The 22,107-nt window shown below is 41.5% G+C and overlaps 3 protein-coding genes across 7 annotated transcripts; 2 read left to right on the plus strand and 1 right to left on the minus strand.

The window, feature by feature from the left end:
- The first annotated feature begins 1,607 nt into the window (after positions 1 to 1,607).
- Positions 1,608 to 12,693, plus strand: hgs (hepatocyte growth factor-regulated tyrosine kinase substrate). Of its 5 annotated transcripts, none has more exons than XM_040123496.1 (20): positions 1,608 to 1,816; positions 3,901 to 3,985; positions 4,164 to 4,239; positions 4,486 to 4,578; positions 5,555 to 5,678; positions 6,240 to 6,292; positions 6,524 to 6,592; positions 6,752 to 6,876; positions 7,981 to 8,092; positions 8,365 to 8,463; positions 8,551 to 8,646; positions 8,798 to 8,836; positions 8,941 to 9,105; positions 9,229 to 9,442; positions 9,534 to 9,706; positions 9,794 to 9,934; positions 10,364 to 10,547; positions 10,672 to 10,808; positions 10,915 to 11,097; positions 11,307 to 12,693. In XM_040123496.1, the coding sequence occupies exons 1-20, from the start codon at positions 1,780 to 1,782 to the stop codon at positions 11,406 to 11,408; spliced, it is 2,307 nt and encodes a 768-aa protein (XP_039979430.1). In that variant the 5' UTR covers positions 1,608 to 1,779; the 3' UTR covers positions 11,409 to 12,693. The 5 variants fall into 5 exon arrangements, with proteins under 5 accessions (XP_039979430.1, XP_039979433.1, XP_039979435.1 ...); XM_040123499.1 differs by having other exon boundaries at positions 9,232 to 9,442; XM_040123501.1 differs by having other exon boundaries at positions 8,008 to 8,092.
- Positions 12,694 to 12,806: 113 nt separating this feature from the next.
- Positions 12,807 to 14,459, minus strand: zgc:103625 (methyltransferase-like 26 B). Its single transcript, XM_040123917.1, has 7 exons — positions 14,321 to 14,459; positions 14,028 to 14,230; positions 13,638 to 13,800; positions 13,400 to 13,459; positions 13,190 to 13,257; positions 13,001 to 13,079; positions 12,807 to 12,914 (listed from the first exon to the last, which is right to left on the minus strand). Exons 2-7 carry the CDS (start codon positions 14,225 to 14,227, stop codon positions 12,867 to 12,869), a joined length of 618 nt encoding a protein of 205 aa, XP_039979851.1. The 5' UTR covers positions 14,228 to 14,230; positions 14,321 to 14,459; the 3' UTR covers positions 12,807 to 12,866.
- A 1,116-nt stretch (positions 14,460 to 15,575) lies between these two features.
- Positions 15,576 to 19,238, plus strand: mrpl12 (mitochondrial ribosomal protein L12). The gene is made up of 5 exons (XM_040124351.1): positions 15,576 to 15,961; positions 16,963 to 17,161; positions 17,281 to 17,355; positions 17,537 to 17,674; positions 18,604 to 19,238. Exons 1-5 carry the CDS (start codon positions 15,903 to 15,905, stop codon positions 18,718 to 18,720), a joined length of 588 nt encoding a protein of 195 aa, XP_039980285.1. The 5' UTR covers positions 15,576 to 15,902; the 3' UTR covers positions 18,721 to 19,238.
- Positions 19,239 to 22,107: the final 2,869 nt, after the last annotated feature.

Here is a 22,107-nt window from a genome sequence, read left to right on the forward strand (position 1 = left end):
TAACAGCAGAGGACAGAGCAACACAATGCCACTTTACAGAGCACTACAGCACCACAATGACAATGGGCACCAGTGTTCCAAGTGCCAGGTAGTGACTCATACATGACCTAAGTAGGCCTATGTTGGTAGAGTAATGCTGTGAATACAGTAAGACATTCTGTGCTATTTCACTGTGAAGTTGTAACGGTGATAACAGAGTAAGACAAGTGCGCTACTTACATTGTAAATAATCACTGCAGCGTCTTAAAATACTTACAAGGTATGGTACCAACACAATTCTGTCCAAAATGAATCAGACCGATTATGAGGATACTAATGAATCATTGATAATACCCTTCACGGGGAGGTAAACCATCCACAGGGCCAACTACAGAACACTAGAGGTGGTGCTAGTAAGGATTCAACAGTTTGTTAAAGACACTTCGGCAGGGTCCCTCTGACATTGCCCTTCTCCCAGCTCACCTGAGGTCCCATTTCTTGAGTACATAGGTCTGAATTCATACTGTGTATCAAGAGGGTGTCTGTCTAACTACAAGCAATAATGTTTAAGAAGCTGGAGTTGAAACTGAGTGGCTTTCCATGCCGAAATTGTTTTTAAAAGAGAATGTGGCATCAGAGTAATACTGTATACAACAAATCTGAGTGCACCCTGTGCATTATCTAAATGTTAAATGATCCAAAATTTTATCATCTCACAATAATTGTATTATTTTTAAGTTGGAGTGTAGGGTATTTGATCTTATGTATGATTGAAAAACAGGTTAAATAGACTACATTGTAAATTTGGGGCCCCAAAGTACAACCTTGATGAAACAAAGGCGAGTACACCTTTGATTTTTAATTAAGGCCAAACAAGGTTATAAAGTAACCTGTGACCACCACAGCTTTCTCAGTTTTGGCCTGGGTTATGTCTAATGCAGCACGGCTTCGAATAGTAAGGAACTGCCTGAACAAGACTTCACAAAGATGGGGTAGGGTACAAGACCATCAGTAGGCTACCCGGAGCCATACTACCGATGAGAGAAAGCGCAGCGGCTGTCCCGAGAAATTTCGCCATTCAGAAATTCACTACTTATGCAACTTACAACTTGTACTGAAAAACAGACGGGTAAGTGCTTCTGATTTAGCACAAGAATTATCCATGGAAATTGGTGTTTCAATGAAAAGAAAACTGATGAATGTTGGCGGCACATTCTTTATTCATGATTCTTTGACACAGAGTCGCTCTACAAGACAAGGGGGATGGAGGACCCGACAGAGTTGATATTGTACTTCAAGTGGTACGAATTTGTGAGTACTCAAATTATGTAGACCCACAAGGTGTGGAATAAACCCAGGGCTTTTGGGGCCACTGGTGGTCCGCGTCCCCTGGGCAGTTGGTAATCCAGCCTTGCATATAAATGCAGTGGATTAAAAAGTAGGCAATCCACTACCTACAATATTTCCCTCTAAAATGTAGTGGAGTAGAGGTAGAAAGAGGCAGAAATTGTGAAGATTCAAGTTATGAAGTGCCCCTGAAACTTAAATACAATAAAGTAATTAAAGTACTTTCCTGCTCCAAAATGTAGGCCGCTTGCCGCTTCGTTTCTCAGTCGCCAGAGGGAGAAAATCCCTCTGTGTTTTTGTTTCCGCGGCGGAAGCGGGAAGTAGGAAGAGCTGCACAGCTGTGCGCCGTGGCTAACAGAGACGAGCTAACACGCTAACCTCAGCGGTGGAAATACCTGGATCCGTGGACCAAACAAGACTCCTCGCCAGCGACGTTGAAACTTTGAATCCGACATGGGGAAGGGTGGTGGCACATTTGAGAGGCTTCTCGGTAAGTTATCGGCACATTCGTCAAGTTGATGGTTTATTAGCCTAATGTGAGTCAAAGTGCGATGTTTGCCAGCGTATTGTTTTGACAGACGCTGGGGCTGTGGCTCTCGGGCCAGCTAATTTTAGCCTGCTAACAATTTCGCTGCTATTGTTTGGAGGCCCAGCAAGGCTCACTTAAATTAGCAACCCGGCTAAATAGCGAGTACAGTCTTATTGGCCATTTATTTATTTATTTAACTGAAAATCTCACTAAAACCTTTTTTTTTGTGTTATCTTTGAGTTGCTAGTCGAGGTAAAAACAGCCTGTCGATTCTCTTTTAGATGAGTTCATATCAGCTTCAAACACCATGATATATAAACGTTAGTTAGTTATTCACACCGACGGTAATCATGTTACCGTATAACTAACGATCTGGCTCGGCTGTCCAGGGAAGGCAGGAGGCCAAGCACAACATTATCGTTCATGACTTTGTAGTGTTGTCTTAAGTTTTTAAAGTCAACAACAGGTTGATTAGCCGGGTTACGATGAATTATTAGTCTTTCCATTAAAATACAGTTGGAAAAATGAACGTTAAATGGCTATAATTAGTTTACCCTAGCGCTACCCCAAGAAAGAAAACAAAAAAGCAGCTGTGTCATACTATTGCACGTAGGTGGTTTCCTGAATGATGGTGAAAATGGACAGTAAGGCGCATCCGATAACAGCAAGACTCACAAGTCAAATGAATTGCAGGCAGAGCATAATTTATCACTAACCTCTACTTGCGGTCGACACAGATGGCCACATTAATGTGCTAGGGGGCCCCTGGGGCAAAAACGAGGTGCTGCCGCCCTATAAACCCCCAGTTGATAAACCACTCTCTGTGCACTGGCGCTTTGGTAATTGTGGTGGTGCTGTGGTAATTTGAGACACACAGAAATTTAGAAATAATGATGAGGTTCCCTGAAACTAGTTTGATGTTGACACGGGACCTCAAGATCAGGCACAAAGCAAAACCTCCACCTGAAGCACCTTCAGCATGTAAATTGACACTCTGCTATAGCTGTGCATATTTCCATATTACCGAAGATGTAGTTACTCAGATTACCGGAAACCAACAGCCAAATAGTCAAGTTGGAGCCGTTAAGGTCAAGGCAGTCGCCCACTTTGGCAAAATCAAATGCCACAAGACTTAAATTGAAATCAGGAATAAGACAGTATTTTGGGATTGAGGGCTGGTACTCTCATAATATTTTCATTTATTACAATTTGAGAAAAACTATGTGGATACAAACAGCTTGAGAATTACATTTAACTAAAAGTAGGGAAATAAGTCCAAACAGTATGTTATCCCATTGTAAGGCATCTTTTGAACCAAAGATGACACTTATAGTAAATTGCTATGATACAAAAAGTGAACTCACAGATGATATCTTGTTTCATATCACATCAGAACAACAGATCAAACTTGTGTTTCTTCATAAAGAACTTGGATAACTTCACTTATCTCTCTTTCATGAGAAACTGTATAACTACCCCCGGAGAGGAAACATCACTGCATGGTTTCATTACATTAAGAGAACCCTTACATACTTTTAAGAGAAAGCTACAAGATACGGTACATATATGTAGATACATACATATATACATACATGCACTTAGTTGCTCTTTATTTTATTTATATCAGTGAGGTTATATTAAATATAAGACAAATGTTTCTGTATAATGAAATAGAATTCAACTGCACCACATACTTCAGCCTCTAACATGACCGTATATTGACACCCTCTGAAACACTTTCAACAAAAACTGAACATTGTAACCTTCATGAAGCTAGGATTTATTTCAGGCCTAGACTGCATTAGCCAGCTGTACCTAATAAAATGACAACTGAGAGTAGATATAAATTATATATCTACATATAAAGCCCAGATTAACGTGGTTTCCGTAAAGGAAGTCTATAACACTGCTAGGAGTGAAATTAGGAACGGAGGAAGCCTGTTATGTTTAATGACATGTTGGTTTGGTGTAGCAGTCACTGTGTAGTAGATATTAGGCAGACAATATATCTATATCAAATCTTTAACAATATGTTCTATTTACAGATAAAGCCACCAGTCAGCTTCTGCTGGAGACTGACTGGGAATCCATTCTGCAGATTTGTGATCTAATTCGACAAGGAGACACACAGTGAGTGATTGTCCCAACTTCTGTCAGCATACATATTCAAATAGTTCATTTGAATATTACGTTTCTCTCTTTTTTTTTTAAGATGAAGAAAACTGACAAAGTGTTATTTGCTGAATTAATTTATTGCCTGGACTTTCTATTGAGTGAATTTTTTTTTTTTTTTTTTTTGTCCTTGCAGAGCTAAATATGCTATTGGAGCCATTAAGAAGAAGCTGAATGACAAAAATCCACATGTGGCCCTGTACGCACTGGAGGTAAGACGTGTATAGTTGAAAATGTTGCTGCTTAAAAATTTGTCAAGGAAAAAAAACCCAAAGCATTATAACATGTAAAAATTGAACTAAATTAACAGGAAATATACAGTTATGCTGTATGTTTTAGGTGTGTTAGTGTGCTGTTTTGTCACAATGTTGTCACCTTTTTTTGGGAGAAGCTTGCTGCACATGAAATGTGTATGACGTAGTCGGTGTAGTGAATAATAATGTGGCCTCACCCTTCAGGTCCTTGAGTCAGTAGTGAAGAACTGTGGCCAGACAGTCCATGATGAGGTGGCGAGTAAGCAAACCATGGAGGAGCTGAAGGATCTGCTCAAGGTCGCCTTCGTTTTATTAATCTCTTAGACTAATGCTGTTGCTGTTTAATTTCAAATATACTGTTCTCAGTCTCTGTTTTCCAGTTGCAACAATCCAGTTCTTTCAAAGCACAAGTTTTGACTTTAGTTGTAGTCAATGTTGTGTTTTTATTGTGAAGCTGAATTTGCTGATTCGAGGATTGGAGCAGTTGCAGTATTTATAGAATTGGGTTTAGGGTTTCATTATCAATTAATCCAAATTTTTTTTTTTTCCCCCCGATTAATTGATTTAGTTTATAAAAACTCATAAAATAAAGAAAAATTCTCACCACTGTTTATTAGATTCCAGGGTAACATCCTCAAATGTCTTGTTGTGTTCTACCAGCAGTTCAATACCCAAAGGTATTCAGCTTACAGTGACATAAAACAAAGAGAAGCAGCAAATCCTCAACTAATCGATTTAACGACTTAATTTTTTCGCCGCACATCAGGTTAATGTCTGTGCAAATATGTGTTAGTCCTCCTATCCTTCTCCGTCAAAGTAACATGTAAACAAGTAGTGGAAGGTTTGGATACAGTGCCTCAGCCTCTTAAACACAGACAGGTTGAGTTGTCTTAGCATATTTTGGCTGGAAGCCTTATCACCTTCCCCACCCTTCTCTTGACTGGATAGCTGTTCACTGCTGTCGGACAGCTGGCTGCATTACAGCATGATTGAGCAATATTCGATTGGATCCTCGCTGTACCATGTGACACAGGCTCCTGCAGCACATGCTGGTTTTGACTTCCTGATGATGTCACTGCCCTGTGACAGGAGGGTTTTTCAGACCAAAGCAAGTGACTTCTCACCTCCCTTCGTGTGTGGAGACACAGTGTTGTTTGATTCAGTTTGCTCAGTCGTAGCAATGTGACAACAGAGGTGTAGAGCATAAAAACAAGAATGATTTAAAGGTGTAAAGAAACATTTTCTTTACTCTGTGTGGTTCTTTTACCACCAGAAACAGACAGAACCAAACGTCAGAAACAAGATCCTGTACCTGATCCAGGCCTGGGCTCATGCCTTCCGCAACGAACCTAAATACAAGGTGGTTCAAGACACTTATCAGATTATGAAAGTGGAAGGTAAGTGGTCACATGCGTGCATATTGTATTTTTTAACCGTCACTCTCACCTGAAGGAAACCTAAGTAACTCTAAAAGCATAAATGTTTTCTAACCCTGTCTTAAATACAGTTGAATTAAAAATAAATAAATAAATAAATTGTACATTTAAGTCGATTTATTCAGAGTAATTAAATTTGTTTTGAAAAGTCCTGAAAAGAACTGAAGTCAGTCCACTAAAAAAAAGGCCTAAGAATATATAAAAAAGTCTTGAAGTTTATTTACGAAGGTCTTGAATATTTTTTCTTTCCTGCTATAGACAGTAACATTAGTTATAATTTATTTATTTTTTTTTAAATATGTGGCTCTGGGCTGTCAAGAAACGCTACACATTTATAAACTACAATTGAGACTGGTGTGACAGTGGATTATCTGGGTCCAGGTCATGTTAATTGATTATATATATATATTACTAGGAATTATTGTTATATACAGCCGAGAAGTATTGACAGAAATGTGATTATAAAATCTCAATAAATTAGCGAACCGTATGCTTAACAGGTCTGATTTCTTTTCTCAACAGGTCATGTGTTCCCCGAGTTTAAGGAGAGTGATGCGATGTTTGCAGCTGAGAGAGTGAGATAATTCGTTTTTCTGATTTCACGGATTGTAGAATTGGGTTTATTAATCGAGTGTTATCTACAGAAGCAGCATGAATTGAATGGTAAATGCATGACATAAAAGTAGATGCTGGTCACTCCACTGAACTATTTAGAAGAGAGGATACACTGTATGTACACTGAGCACCAGTGATTTTAATTGTGGTATCCAATCCATCGTAAAATTTGCTGTCTGTCTGTTGTCTAGGCCCCAGACTGGGTCGATGCTGAGGAGTGCCACCGGTGCAGAGTCCAGTTTGGAGTTATGACAAGAAAGGTAGGCTAGGCTTTCTTTTAACTAGGCCACTGGTAGATTTTATAGTTTCCATCATTCAGCTACAGCTGTGTGTGTGTGTGTGTGTGTGTGGAGTGTGGAGTGTGTGTCTGTAGCGCATGTGCGGAAGTTGACCTCGATCTGCGTTCTGTGCTTTTCCAGCACCACTGTCGAGCCTGTGGCCAGATTTTCTGTGGCAAGTGTTCGTCTAAGTACTCCACCATTCCGAAGTTTGGCATCGAGAAGGAAGTGCGTGTGTGTGAGCCCTGCTTTGAGCTGCTTAACAAGTGAGTCCAGTGAACAGTGAGGGTGTATGGTGGCCCTGGACAGTACCACTATATCTGTCTGCGGCAACGCAGCGAAATACTTCATTGGCTGCAGCATGACATTTCTGGTATTTTAAATTATTCTCCTGCTCATGTTGTGCTGTATTATTGTAGAGCCTAGATGCACAATTCCGTGCTTGATCACTGTCAGCTTTAGGGTAAAAAGTTTAATTAAACTACCTTGTCCAAGCTTCAACCTGATTATCTTTGCTCACCTTTATTCATGCTTTGAACCTCACTTTGTCTTGTTTTGTGTGTGTGTGTGTGTGTGTGTGTGTGTGTGTGTGTGTGTGTGTGTGTGTGTCTGTGTGTGTGCGTCTGTTTGTTTCCCACATCAAAGAGGTCATGTTTTCAGCCCAGTTTGTCTGTCACTCAGTTAGGTTACCTCAAAAAGGATTTTTACTGAAATTTAGAGGAAAGTAAGGCCAACAGTGAATAGTGCGACCATGTGGCCATTTATAATGTATTTTTCCTCCATTTTGAATTATTTGAAATATTTTGTTTTCATCACAACAAATTTCATCCAGTCTTTATCACATCAGGTACATAATATATAGGGACGACCCTGAAAAGGTTATTGTTGACATGCCAAGGCCTAGATGATATAAATGACCATGATTTAAGAACACATTATGCAATTGAAATGATACAGGCTTGCATCTACTCTGAACAATGCTGCAAAATTTGAAGGCATTTTCCCTAGAACTGGCTCGAACGGTACAAAAATTGTAAATGGCCATAAATCAGTGGTAATGAGTCCGACCCACATTTGCATTTGCACAAATAATCCTACAGAGCCTTATCGTTCACAGAATTTATGAAATCTCCAAAACTTTATTTGATTTTTCTGTCAGTATCTTTGATTACATGCAGACTGTAGATCAAAAACATTTCTTATTATTAAAATAACAAATTTAGAGAATTTTACAGCATTGACAGAGGTGTGCACTCCCTGGTTGCTTTCTTGTATTGTTCTGTTCTTGGAGAGTTGTTGTTGTTTCAGGCCGAATGTGCTCCTATGATTTACAAGGTTGTTTGTCCTCCCTGATCCCTTTTCCTCACCAGCCACCCCTCCCTCTCTCCTCCACTTAGGAAAGCTGAAGGGAAAGCCCCGTCCTCAGGCTCTGCTGAACTGCCTCCCGAGTACCTGACCAGCCCTCTGTCCCAACAGTCACAGGTATTTGTTTAGGAACTATGGGTAGAAAAATTAGATGGCTTTGTTGACGGTCACACTAGTTATCAAAAGACGTCTATATTAAAGACCCTCCTTGGGAAAACACACATGCTTTGATGTATTTTAATGATCCCCTTGCCTTCACCCTGCTCTGTTTTTGAAGTTTTTTTTTTTTTTTCCCTTCATCCTTTCACTCATTAATGGCTTTGTAGACTCAGACTATCTTAGGTTTCTTTCCCCTCCTTGGTCTTACCATCGCTCTTCTCTTTCACCAGATGCCGCCCAAGAGAGATGAGGCAGCACTGCAGGAGGAGGAAGAGCTGCAGCTGGCCATTGCCCTTTCCCAAAGTGAGGCTGAGGAGAAGGAGCGGATGGTGGGTTGCGCGGCTGAATTTTTACTTTGTATTTTTACAGCCTGTTTATAGAGAGAAACTGACCCATAGCTGTGTGTGCACTTACAGAGGCAAAAGAACTCGTACTCAATGTATCCCAAAGCTGATCCCACCCCTGTGACGTCCTCAGCACCACCAGTCAGCACCCTCTACACTTCCCCTGTGGTAAGACTTCTCTCTGGTGAAATGAATTGTTTACACTAACAGACATTTTTTTTTAATCTTTCAAACAAAGTTGAAAGATTTTCTTTTTATTTTACAAATTATTGAAATATCTTTTTGTTACTGACCAATATGAACTCTGTACTCTTTTAAGAACTCCTCTGCTCCATCAGCTGAAGATGTAGACCCTGAGGTACATATGTTGTCCTGCTCTTCTTCAATACCTGCATTATTATAGACTAATGGAAATGCAAGTGATATTTGCAGTACTGATGTGTCTGTGTCACATTATTCCAGCTGGCCCGTTACCTGAACAGAACATACTGGGAGAAGAAACAGGAGGAGGCTCGCAAAAGTCCCACCCCCTCAGCCCCTGCCCCTGTGCCATTGGCTGAGCCCCTTCCATCAATCAGTCAGCCTGTGGACAGCCATGTCCCTGTCCAGCCAGTCAGAATAGTGGAGGTATATCGAAATATTGTGCTGAGGGTAGATGCAAGAAGTCGCAGTTTTATGTCCAGCTGAACTGGAGAAGGCAAACTACAAATGACACTCTGCTCTTTGCTTCCCTGTCGTCCCCGCCTTCAGCAGCAGTACCAGAATGGGGAGTCGGAGGAGAACCACGAGCAGTTTCTGAAGGCTCTGCAGAATGCCGTCACCACCTTCCTTAACCGCATGAAGAGCAACCACATGCGTGGGCGCAGCATCACCAATGACAGTGCTGTGCTCTCCCTCTTCCAATCAATCAACAACATGCATCCACAGCTGTTGGACATCCTCAACCAGCTAGATGAGAAACGATGTGAGTGTTAGCTGTTCATGAGTGTGTGTGTGTGTACCTATGCATTTCTGTCTCCCTGTGTGTCTAAACACATCGTTTATGTCATTGGCAGTGTACTATGAGGGGCTGCAGGACAAGTTGGCTCAGGTGCGTGATGCACGGGCAGCTCTCAACGCCCTTCGTGACGAACACAGAGAGAAGCTGCGCCGTGCCGCAGAGGAAGCAGAGAGGCAGAGGCAGATCCAGCTGGCACAAAAACTGGAGATCATGAGGCAGAAAAAACAGGTGATGAAATGAGGCTCTCCAATTAGAATGCAGATTGACACACTATTCATTACCACGCTCTCACAAGTGTTTGTCTTTGTACTGCAGGAGTACCTGGAGATGCAAAGACAGCTGGCCATTCAGCGCCTCCAGGAGCAGGAGAAGGAGAGACAGATGCGCTTGGAGCAGCAGAAGCACACAATCCAGATGAGAGCCCAGATGCCCGCTTTCTCTCTGCCCTACGCCCAGGTACACACTGTGCACTGACTTCTCCACAGCATACTACATCCCCAATTGTTGGACTTAAATACTTCCGCCTACTACGAGTCCAGAAGATAACCATCCCTTTCATACAGCACAGGTCCCAGTCATGCACTTTTTAAATCTGACTAAGAAGGATTTCAACCAAAACAATTGCTGCCTTATCTAATTTTACTAATTAGCATTGAGATGGTCGCACATCCTTAAAGTCACCCAAGGTGAATTTCAGCTTTAGACTCTTGGTGCATGATTGAAATTATTAACTGTGAGCTTTGTGTTTGCAGTTGGTAATACATGTTATCATATTGGTCAGGTATTGTAGTTTAAATAAAATGGGCGGTTTTATACACCACATTTATCTCACAATAAGTGTTTTAGAATAAATGTCTAATAATATCTGTATGTGCTGTTACACAGATGCAGTCTTTGCCCCCCAACGTGGCAGGAGGGGTGGTGTACCAGCCTGGTGCTCCACCCAGCTACCCGGGCACCTTCAGCCCTGCTGGTTCTGTGGAGGGTTCACCTATGCATAACATCTACATGAACCAGCCTGGGCAGACTGCACCAGCACAGTACCAGGCCATGCCTGGCGCTGCCTCAGGTGAGGAGGTTTAACAAGAGCAAGGATAAGATGGAAAGAATGCTTTGAAATACTGATGATATAGCTTCAGGAATAGAAACTAATGAAATATTTGCTGGTGACCGATTGTCCTCTCTTCCTGCAGATCCCAATATGGTTAATGCCTACATGTACCAAGCTGCAGGCACCAATGGGCAACCTGCTCCACCTCCCGGCCAGGCGCCACCCGCTGCTAGTCCACCCTACTCCAACTATCAGCCAACACCAACACAGGGCTACCAGGTCTGATTGACTCCCACTTTCAGTTTCTGATCACTACATATATTACTGTCAGAATATTTAATGATAAAAAAACTTTCCTACTAATCTTTGTCGCGGTTCTGTGTAGAATGTGGTCTCACAGGCCCAGAGTATGCCTCCCATGTCCCAGGCTGCCCCCGCTAACGGTATGGGCTACATGGGCTACCAGCCATACAACATGCAGAACATGATTTCAGCATTGCCGGGACAGGACCCCAATATGCCCCCCCAACAGCCATACATGCCAGGACAGCAGCCCATGTACCAGCAGGTCAGTTGTTCATGACTTCTTCCTTCGTTACCATGTGTTAGCAGTAAGGAAACTTTCCAACGCCCTGTGGTAAATTAACTAAGCTGACACAAAAGCCTCCAAGTTAATTATTGATTAGTGTCTTTTTATTTTTACTTTTCACTGCATCCAGATTATTTCAGTCTTAACTTTTCTTCCTGTTTTTTACCTGCTCATTCCTTTCTTGATAGGTGGCTCCCCCCGGTGGCCCGCAGCAGCAGCAGCAGGCACAGCAGCAGACCCCTCAGCCTGTGCCGGGCAGCGCGGAGGCGCAACTCATCTCCTTCGACTGAAAGCCCACACGCCGCAGGGTCTGACACACTACGCCCTCTCCGCTCCATCGGTCTCTCCCCTCCCTCTCTGGACTCTGAGGATGCCCTCTGGAAACGCACACCTCCCACCTTCCACCTAGCTGTGATGTTGTGGCAACGTGAAATATTGTGATGATGTTGCAGAACTGTTGCTCTCCTTGCCTCTCCCCACTGAAGTATGGGAATGTGAGGTGAAGCTGCAGGAGAGGGCACCATAACCCAGACCCTTCCACCCTCTGTCTCCCTCTTTCCATCTGATATGTATGTAATATCAAATGAATAACTGAAGCTCAGAAATAGTCAGTGGTATTAATGTTCAGAATGAATAAGAAAATATGATAATAATTGAGGAGAGAGAAAAAATAACCATCCTTTGTCTCATATTTTTCTAAAGCAAAATTTGCATGTTAAATTTTAATTATTTTCTGGAATGGAAGTTAATAATTGCAGCCTAACCTACCAGTTTGAGGAGTGATTGAGAGAGATCTGTATGTGCTGTTATGAGAGATTATGGGTATGTGGATATGATGTCTTGGGAGAGAAAGCGCAGTTAAAGTCCTGAAATACGTGGCACTAACTAACATCTCCATCAGGTTCACAACTTGACATTCCAGTTGTAGTTCAGCTCCATCCTTTCTCATGCACACAGATACACACAAACTAGGGTCATCTTATCTTGTTGTGGCATCCAATTGTTGTGCACTGCTTGGACTCTTTGAGTGTCTCAACGTAGTTTCTGAGGTGATGAAACAGTTGGCAGGGATTGTACATTGTGGGAGGAATATTAGAAAATTAGCTGGGTGGTTGTTTGATCCTCACTACATATACTTTCATAGATTAAATCATAGAAATCAAATGATTAGAGATCATAAAACCTATATATTAAAGCAGTCGAGCAACTCTAAAGGTATCCTGCATCCCTTTTATTTAAATGACTTGTGTTTTTGAACATTAAGTACCTTAAATAACATAGAGAAGCAGAGGAAGCCCCGACCTGTGTGCATTTGGTTGTATCTGTCACAGATGAGGATATCTGCATAGTAAGTACTCGTTGGCATTCTTTTCTAAAGTTTACTTGGCTCTCCAGAATTGTGGAAATGCTTGCAGGGCAAACACGATGTGCTGCATGTATGTATCAGACCACCCAGTCAGTGATTTCTGTAACCCTTCAGTTGTCATCTGTGAACTTCTTTATTCTGTCACATTGATCTGTCTGACTTTAAGCAATTTTAAAATTATATTTAATAAATATCTGGTTCTTATTGTCCACTTGCTTCCTCTTATTTTTTTTGTTTGTTTTTTTTAGACTCTGAATTTGAAAAGAAAGACGTGTGTAGTACGACAACCTTTATTCATGTAAATACAGTGTTCCATATAAATTGGGCATTACAGTGTATAAATAAGAATGTTTTTAAATCTCCTTTATTCAGTTTGGCCTTTCTAAAGTTTTCTGAAGATGAGGCATTTGTAGTATTCTTCCATCTCAATCTGGAAATGAAACATTACAGGTGTAAAAGTGATATTATAGTTATTACCAAGTAGTTACCCCAAACTATGGTGTGTGTGTGACTCACCATCCTCTCCATACGCATCCCATTCCCATAGGCCAGCTGTCTCAGTAGGTCGATGTCTGGAAGGCCCCAGTCTGGATTCCTGTGTGACAGAATTAGACGAGACAGTCTCTTTAAGTCATACCAGCAAAGCCACCAACACATATTGTTGTCATGTAGTAGTATATTACTGTAGTACAAAAGTAAACTCACAGTTTTCGAAGCTCTGCATCTAGGTGTTCATTACAACTTGGTGTAATGGTGCCATTAATAGCGTACACCTGAAACATATGTAAGATTAGGAATTCTTAACGGGGTGTTTTTAAAGCATGATGTGCCATTTGTTAGCTCTTCACATTTGCATGATGACGGGATTCTATTTTTGAAGGCATAATAAACTCAAAAACTATTGTCGGCACATACCCCATATGTTATCAACAGGCCATTTTGTCTGAGTATCTGACCTGCTCCATTGAAAACACCCTTGGAAAATTGGCAGCACCCACAAAAAAAAAAAAAAAAAAAAAGGAATAGGTTTTAGCTTATTTTAACAATTTTCATATACTGTTTCATAAATGAACCAATGTGCAGCACAACGTCGTTATTTTTCCCTAGCTTATTAGCTCAACATCTTCAGTTGTTTTTAGATGATCAGGCCTACCTGTGCTGTTCTGAAGGAGCTGTACTGCAGTAAGTTAATGGCAATAATAACATCACAGGAGTTGCGAGGAAGGCCTGCCCATTTCTCCCACGGTTCGCCGGCATCCAGGTGGACAGGTTGCAGTACCGTCTTTGCATGGGTTGCAGCAATGTATGCTTTGATACTGTAAACAGGTCCTGCCGACTTAATCTCACATTTTTGCTTCAAATACTTAAGATTCTCATAAATCACATCACAAGTGCACTACCCTTTGCCCATGAAGCTTACTGTAACACAGTGGACCGCATCACTACTGTAGCCAGTCATGTAGTTCACTGACAGATTGTTGAATGTGTCTGATGCGCATGAAACAGCATAACTACTGGAGGTCTTTATCTACAGGACACAAACCTGTCCCGGGACTCCTCTTTGATGTCTGATGGCTGCCAGGTGACAAAGGGCATCTTCTGGGCAAAGCGTATAACATGCTGCCCGGTTCCGGAGCCCAGCTCTAAGGCAAACAGCTGCCTGTGGGACTGGTCCTCCAACACATCTTCAAGCACTGAACACAGACCCTCCCAGTTCCTCTCTGCCTGAGGGGACAGCAACATGGTCTGAAGGGAAGAAGCAGAAGGACATGTTACCCCGTTGTCTTGTGCCGCCAGCCTATGCATTGATTTTCTCTCTCAGAGGATCCCTCTTACCTTCGCTTGTGCTGGTTGACACAAACTGGCTGGGAAATGACATATTGGTGGAGGCTGGATGTGGTGGATGACTGTAACAGCAGATGGTTGCAGAGATTACCTGGTTAAGAGGATTCCCTCTGTGCTCCTCCCCAGTGTCCAGCTCTGGTATAAGTACAGGTAGGATGCAGACACGCACACGCACACACACACACACACACACACACACACGCACAAGCAGAGGAAACAGAGAGACAGACAGTAAAGTTGTTTCTGAATATCATGTAGCAACTATTGTCATAAAAATGTAAACATATAGTCAATTACAATTACTAGTCATACCGGTCAACATGATGATGATGATGATGATGATCATCATCATCATGTGTGGTATTATATTTTATGAGTTTGTATCATATCATTTAAGTCTAGGCCCTCTTTAATATAATAATGTAAAAAGTAGATATGGAGAATGGATAGGTGGAGAAAAGCAGCCACACAGTAATGTCAAAAATAAAACCTGTAAAAGAGGAAAAAACGTATTCATTTGTAGAGTTTTTAATAAAACATAAAAATTATTTGTTGTGACAGATATCTTGTTTCCCAAGGACACTGGATCCTATGTAAGGCTATACAACTTAGATTAGCTAAAGGAAAAATGTGTTGTGTACTTGTGCCGAGGTCGCGTCAAAACTTTACAGAGTTACTCAGATTCTCTTCTTTGCCGAGGTGGATCTAGCAGTGTTGTTTTACATGTGTAAACAAAGCTTCATAGGAGAGAAGGAGCCAGTGAAGGAAAGGAGGCACTGGGGGGCCTCATAGCCACACAGAAAACAATAGATAAATAAATAAATAACTGCACCATTAAAATAAAAGTTAAAAAAAAAAGAATAATGTATGTCTAATAAACACATGGTTAAAGAAAATAAACACATGTCTATATTCAGACCAAAAACATTTTTAAAGAGTTTAAAAGTTTAAGAACTAATAATATAATCTGTAATAACAGATTGCAAAAGTTTGTACATCTCTTGGCAATTTTAATATAAAATATATATATAATTTGAAAATAAGTATAATAAAGTAAAATAAAGTGAAAATAAGTAAATACCGTCCTCTGCAGCAAACAGACAGAGATTTTTTTTAAAAATGAGTTTTACAAAATTCCACCTCCAGCGCCTTCAGGTCCTGCTGACCAATCACTGCCCCCCACTCCACACACCCAGTTAAAATCCATGGGTGATCGAGCATTTTCCGATGTGGGGTCTAAATTGTGGAATAGTTTGACCCACACTGTCAGGTCTCCCCCCTCCATTGATATGATTTAAAAAACCCATCTCTTTTCTTTCTCCCTAATGCATACAACTCCAACTGTCAGTATCATCTCTCGTTCTCGTTTGTTTATTTATTTATTTATTTTTGATCTTGCAGGTCCCTCGCGGGCCTCCATAGCCTCTCCAACAGCTCACGCAGGGCATTGTGGGTAGGTCAGGCGCCATGTGCTTTTGAAGCAGAGGGGTTGGAAGGAGACCTGGCTGCGACAAAAATTGGCTAATTTTTTTCCGAGGGACACCAGGATAGACGCCTCCGGTTCACGTTAAGCATGTACTGCACCAGACGCTGCCTCCGGACCGCGCTGCGGGCCGCGGCGACCACGCACCGGTACGTAACGTCCTCTCGAGCGCGCAGCAGTCAGTCAGTCATGTAACACCGGGTGGCAGCGGTAACGGCACATCGGTGTCCGACTGCCTGCCTCCTCAAGGGCAGATAGTCGCTGGCTGCTGCGGGAGATTTTTGGCCGTTAAACCTACAGAGGGTACAGACGGTGTGTTTTGTCCGCAGTTAGAGGGAAGTTTCGCATTTTTACGACTGTGTGTGAAGTACGTTAGCCGACGTTAGCTTGGAAACTTCAACCCGGTTTTTAAATGCTTCCTCGCAGGGACACCATGACTCAGTGATGCCAACATTCAGTCTTATGAAACATTTTGTCCTCGTTTACATCTTGTTGGGGGGAAGGAAAGCAAACGCTGCAGCGGTTAGACAACCCCCCCCCCTCTCTCAATTGAGCAGCTCTGCTTCTGACAGCCAAGGTCACACTCGAGTAACTGGAAATTCATGTTTTTGCTGGTCAAATAACCGCAAGCTGCATCTCCTACTTCGTTTGTGTAACGCTTTACACGGGGCAAAGTTCTGGCCATTAACAACACGCCCAAAAGATTGGGACTACATTTTGGTTGCTCTAGATTAAGGCGTGAATGCAGCCCCAAAGTGCATTATGATAATGTTAGTTTAACTTATCAGCAGTACATCATTAAAATGCAGGCCTTAAATAAGTTTTGTAACGCATGTTCAGGCATGAGAGACACCTACCACACAGTTGGATGCCAGACAAGGATTGAAAGTCCGAACCCAAACCAAAAAACCTCTTATCTAACAGTAAGGCAGAGAACTCTTTTGGTAACTAGTCATCTCAGTCTCTGGAAAATCTGATCAGGAATTATCAGTAAAGACATAGTATTCTGATGCCAGATGTGAACTACAGATGTTCTCGGCTGAATCTACACACACTCTGGATTTATCTAAATATGAGACTTCCTGTAACATGGCCTGTTAAGGACCAGACACAAGTCAGTCATTTAGCTAATCCGTTTCCATTTTTGCAGGCAAAAGCTTCAGCGGCAGACGCCGGCGCTGTGCGCTCTCAGACTTCTGGAGACCAGTCCAGCCACCCACTCAGATGCCATTGCCAGCCCTCCGTTTGATGGAGCGCCCAAACAGTACTCCCCTAAAATCCAACAGCTCGTCAATGACATAGCCAGCCTCACTTTGTTAGAGGTGTCAGACCTCAACGAGCTCCTCAAGGTTTGTTCTCAACTTGAAATACTGAGTTTAAACCGCAGTACGCCTTGTCAGATAGAGGTTGTTGTGATCCACCTGTTTTGCCACGGTGAGTGATTATTCCTTTTTTTTCTTGGTCGCAGAAAACTCTGAACATTCAGGATGTTGGAATGATGCCGATGGGGGCGATGGCTGCATCAGCTGTGCCTGTGGCCCAGGTGAGAATTATTTCATAGAGGATGGACAGTATCACAGAACACCCTCCAATTTAACATCATCTACTACGACACCACCACAAACTACAAATGAAAAATTGTCATCACCTACTTAATGAGCATCTCCATGTGTACAAATAAATACGCTTTTTTTTTCTTTTTTTTTTGCCCCGTGTGGAACTAGGCCGCAGAAGAGGAGGAGGCACCTGTCAAGAAAGAGAAGACTCACTTCACAGTAAAATTGACAGAATTAAAAGCAGCTGAAAAAGTCAAACTTATAAAGGAAGTAAAGAACTGCATCCAAGGCTTGAATCTGGTGCAGGTAAGTCTCATCATTAATGGTCAGTCCTGATCTGAGCCATTTAAAGGCACCCCATAGAGGTTTTGACCGCTAGCAATGCTAAGGAACAATGTTTTATGACACAATGCACATTCCTGCCACTGGGTTCGTGCTACACTGCAGATTGACGGTCGGTGGCCACAACCCGCCAAGAAATGCAGCCAGGCGCCCACAGAGGCGCAGAACCAGGGCGGTTGCAAGTTAGCAAACATAGATGTAAAGAGTGCAGTTTTTAATATACTTAAAGATTCAGCTTTTCAAATGTTTTATGAGAATACACTCAATGCTTTCTGATGAGAAACCCATAGTGTAAACAAAACTTCGTTCTTGTACAAGAACACTACACATAGCATCTTTCTGATATTTAGAACTGTACTGAGACAGACTCTTGAATGATATTTGACTGGTGTAAAGCTCTGCATGAAAATAATATAGTTTTATCACAGCTTTCCTTTAGTGGTCTCCTATGGGGCTTTTACAGCGTCCTACTGTGTTTTGTGTTATAGTTGTTTTTGAAATCCCAAATTGATTTCTGCTTGCTTTCGCTACTTCCTACTGTTGGCTTGACTATCTTCACTGAAACTAGATGTTGCTGTTCATTTTTTGGTGCTGCTTCATAGTTCAGCCAAGTGCTACACCGTGCGCATTCGGAAGCCGGAGCAGGCTCCTCTCTTTTTTAACAAGTGTAATTTGGTGTTAATGACAGCTCACATACTGTGTCTGGAGAGCCTTAGTTTATTATTACAGATTTGAGTTTGAGCCGACTTTCTATAACTAATATTGGTGGCTTTTTAAAAATGTCTATGATCTGTTTCAGTACCAGTGTTGCAGATTGGCTCAGGACAGTACACCAGCTCCTGCAATCTGACTAAATTTATTTATTTTTTTTTTCTCTATCCTTCCTAAACCAGGCTAAGAAACTAGTGGAGTCTCTTCCCCAGGAAATCCGGGCCAATGTATCCAAAGAAGAGGCAGAGAAACTGAAAGCAGCTCTGGAGGCAGCAGGCGGCACTGTGGTGTTAGAGTAGATCTCTGCGCCCACCTGCGCACCTGTTTTCCACCATTTTGCTGCTCATGCACTTCGTCCTTCATTCTATTATTTCTTTTTTTTTTTTTACATGACAAAGAAGAGAGGATCCTGGGAGAAAAGGAAACAAAGAAATGCCTTCTGACATTAATACTGTCTCCTAACAGCGGGAAGTGGGCCGTTACAACTCACTGAACTTTCCAGGCACAACGCCTGCACAAATGGCCGCCCCGCTGTTTGTTTGTTCACGTTTCTGCTCATGTGTCTGTCTGATACCTACATAGCAAACAAGCTACAGAAATACTGGCCTGTTCGCCAAGTAAGTCAGTTGATCATTCTGTGTGTGTGTGTGTGTTAAACCGTTTTACAGAAGGAAAGATTATGTTGTAGGGACACGGTTACCATTCTCTGTGTTGAGGAACACCAGATACTGTATCTAGTTCAGGGGATGGCAGGGCCTAGTCCTTATCTTGCTCATAGAATTGTTAATAATGTGATTAAAGTTGAAATCTCCATGTTTTCCTTCTCCTATATGTTCTTATATTGAACTCGTGGATTTTATGCCAAATAATGGATCTGCAAACTTTAAAACTGTTAAGAACGATACTGAAAAATTCATCCAGTCTGTATTATGTTGCTTTGAAGACACCATGCATTTCTATATTGTAACTGTTTAAGGTAGAGCTGAATATTTTTATCTACAGTAGATTGGATCCTATTTTACCACTGCTGACCACTCGAGTTAATAAGATGTTTTTTCATTCACCTCAGACAGGATGAGAGTGGTTGTTTGAACCACTTTTTTTTTTTTTTTTTTTTCCTCTGTAAACTTAAAGATGAGTCCTAATTATGCCAGTGTCTTGTAGCCAGCTCAGTTAATATTTTGAAGACAGGATGGCTGCATTTTAAGCTCCGGTCGTTTTTATTCCTCTGCGCCGCAACAGCTGTGGCCGGAGGAATCATGCTTCCGGGTTGTCCGTGCATCCATCCGTCCCATGAATGCAATATTTTAGGAACACCTTGTGGGAATTTTCTCAAATTTGACAAAAACGGTCACTTGGACTCGAGGCTTAACTGATTAGATTTTGTTGGTTAAAGGTCAAGGTCACTGCGACCTCACAAAACACGTTTTTGGCCATAACTCATGAATTCATATGCTAATTATGATAAGATACACTAAATACCCTTTTTATGAAATTCTTTCAAAGTCTTAACTACATATGAGTCTTGAAAGACATGGATGTAAACTGCAACTTGACTGGTTGGCGGAGGCATACAACTGTGAGGCGGTAACCAATGTTTTGACCAGGTGGTCTTTTTAGATTAGAGCCTGCGATATACGTACACCACCTGGTCATCGACATCAACAGGTTAAAAAGCGCTGAGTGTTCACCTGAGTCATTCACAGACAATAGGCCTTTTTTTCCACAGCTGACTTGTCATTAGACAAGTTAGAAAAGCAGAGGTGCTATTAACAGTGGCTTTCAAAATAACTGAAAGCACCTGCATGGGCGTGCAGGGCCTTTATGTTGGGCTATTTGGACATGAATATTTTTCGAACACACTCGTAGGAGGTAAAATTTTGATGTTAATGTTTGTGTTTTGTCAAAATGTATACGGATGCTGGATGTATTTTGTGCTTAACTGTGTACCTTTTGACTTGAAGATGGCATTATTGTAGTTTGCCACCAGGTGGTGTACGTAGTCTGTATTTAAGGCTGTTTTCGACACTTAAAATTTGCCTTGAAAAAGACCAAAGTGTGACTGAAATGTTAAGTGTTCAGTCATCATCTCTTCAAAATAATCTCACTGTCATGACCAGGACCAAATTTTTGGTATCTATTACATAACTTGTCCTGATTCAGCTGTTTCAGGCAGTTCATTAATTCGTATTGTTTTAATGCGGTTTCAGTAGTTTGGGAGATCACGGGAAAGCTGTGGTCTAAGGTGTATCTATTGGAATTGCAGACATTTATGAAGGCCTGCATGATTGCAGTCCTTGCTTTTGCTGTGGCACTAGTTTATCAGTGGGGGGTTGTGTTTCCTATTTTATCAAGTAGGGTAATAGGATTAAATATTATTAGGTCCACATAGGCACCGTATGGGTCAGACTTGGGTTTCATCGGTAGCCCATATGAGAATAGATTTAGAATAAACCCAGGGCTCATTTTACATGGGTTTGAAAAACAAACCCATTCATCCGCCCACATAGATTGCACCTACATGCAATCAGCTTATCTTTAGCACCACATAATGGGCTCTGTAGTACTCTTCAGAGGACTACCTCGAGGTGCAAAGGCAACATTCAATGAAATAATCAGGAGACTGGCTGGAAGCAGTGCTCATTTTAATTAAGCTGCTGTATTTATTACGCTCTGATTAATTGTCAGTAAATATGAACCTCGACCTGTCCTTGAGGTTTTTACTAGAGCAAAAATATTGGTTAGAGGTTCTGTGCCTGGAAAAATGTCAGGAGGACCACTAAAGGGTTTTTTTAAGAAAGCAGCACATCACTCTTGGCATCCTATACATTTGTTAAAGCTGCTCCCTTTTTGAGGCTAAACTACAGGTATTGCCTAAATTACAAGGCACCTGAGAAAGTGTGGGACGACAGATGGATAGGAATGAGGAGGAGATGACTTGCAGCAAATTCTCGTGCGGAATTGAAAGCAAGGGTTAGGTGTGAGGTATGCACGTCACGTCAGAGACCCTGGCAGCTGAAACCAGGAGAAATTTCAGGCCAATGCTGAATTACTTATTTTTTTCAGAGGCACTGGAAAACACGATGAATAGCTTGTCGAAGTACCTTGTCAAAACGATATCCTACAAGGAGAATAATTTGCCCTGGAAAAGTATTAATGAATAAAATAAAAGGATGAAAGAGCATACATTTACTCTAGCCCTACGGACAATAAACACTATGAATATTAAAAAGGAATGGTAAAATACATTTTGATATTGAAAAAACTGCAAAATGAAATTAAAGAAATCACATGAAAAATGGACAACACGAATGGAAGTGCTCAGGTTCAAAAATGTTAAATGCAAAATCAGATTAATCCAAAATGACAAAACGGTCCTAAGTTGCAAGTAGAAGTGGAACAATTGAGAGGATCAAAAGTGGAGAAGTTGAAATTTAATTTTAAAATTAGAAGTCTTAAATAATAGAATTTTTTTTTTTTTTTTTTGCGTGAGGACGTAGGTACCATCATGGACACCAGGGGGAGCGAGGACATCAGTTAGAGGAGTACAGCCATTTATAGCCAAGGTGGTTTACACTAAGGGATGTGGTGGGAAAACATTTGAAAATGTTTTTGTTTTACCACCTGAATTCGGTTGAATACGTTGTCGTTTGAAATCGCGTGGGCCTTTTTCACTGCATGACATT

Source organism: Xiphias gladius, chromosome 3 (assembly GCF_016859285.1).
Source record: "Xiphias gladius isolate SHS-SW01 ecotype Sanya breed wild chromosome 3, ASM1685928v1, whole genome shotgun sequence".
Classification (NCBI taxonomy): Eukaryota; Metazoa; Chordata; class Actinopteri; order Istiophoriformes; family Xiphiidae; genus Xiphias; species Xiphias gladius.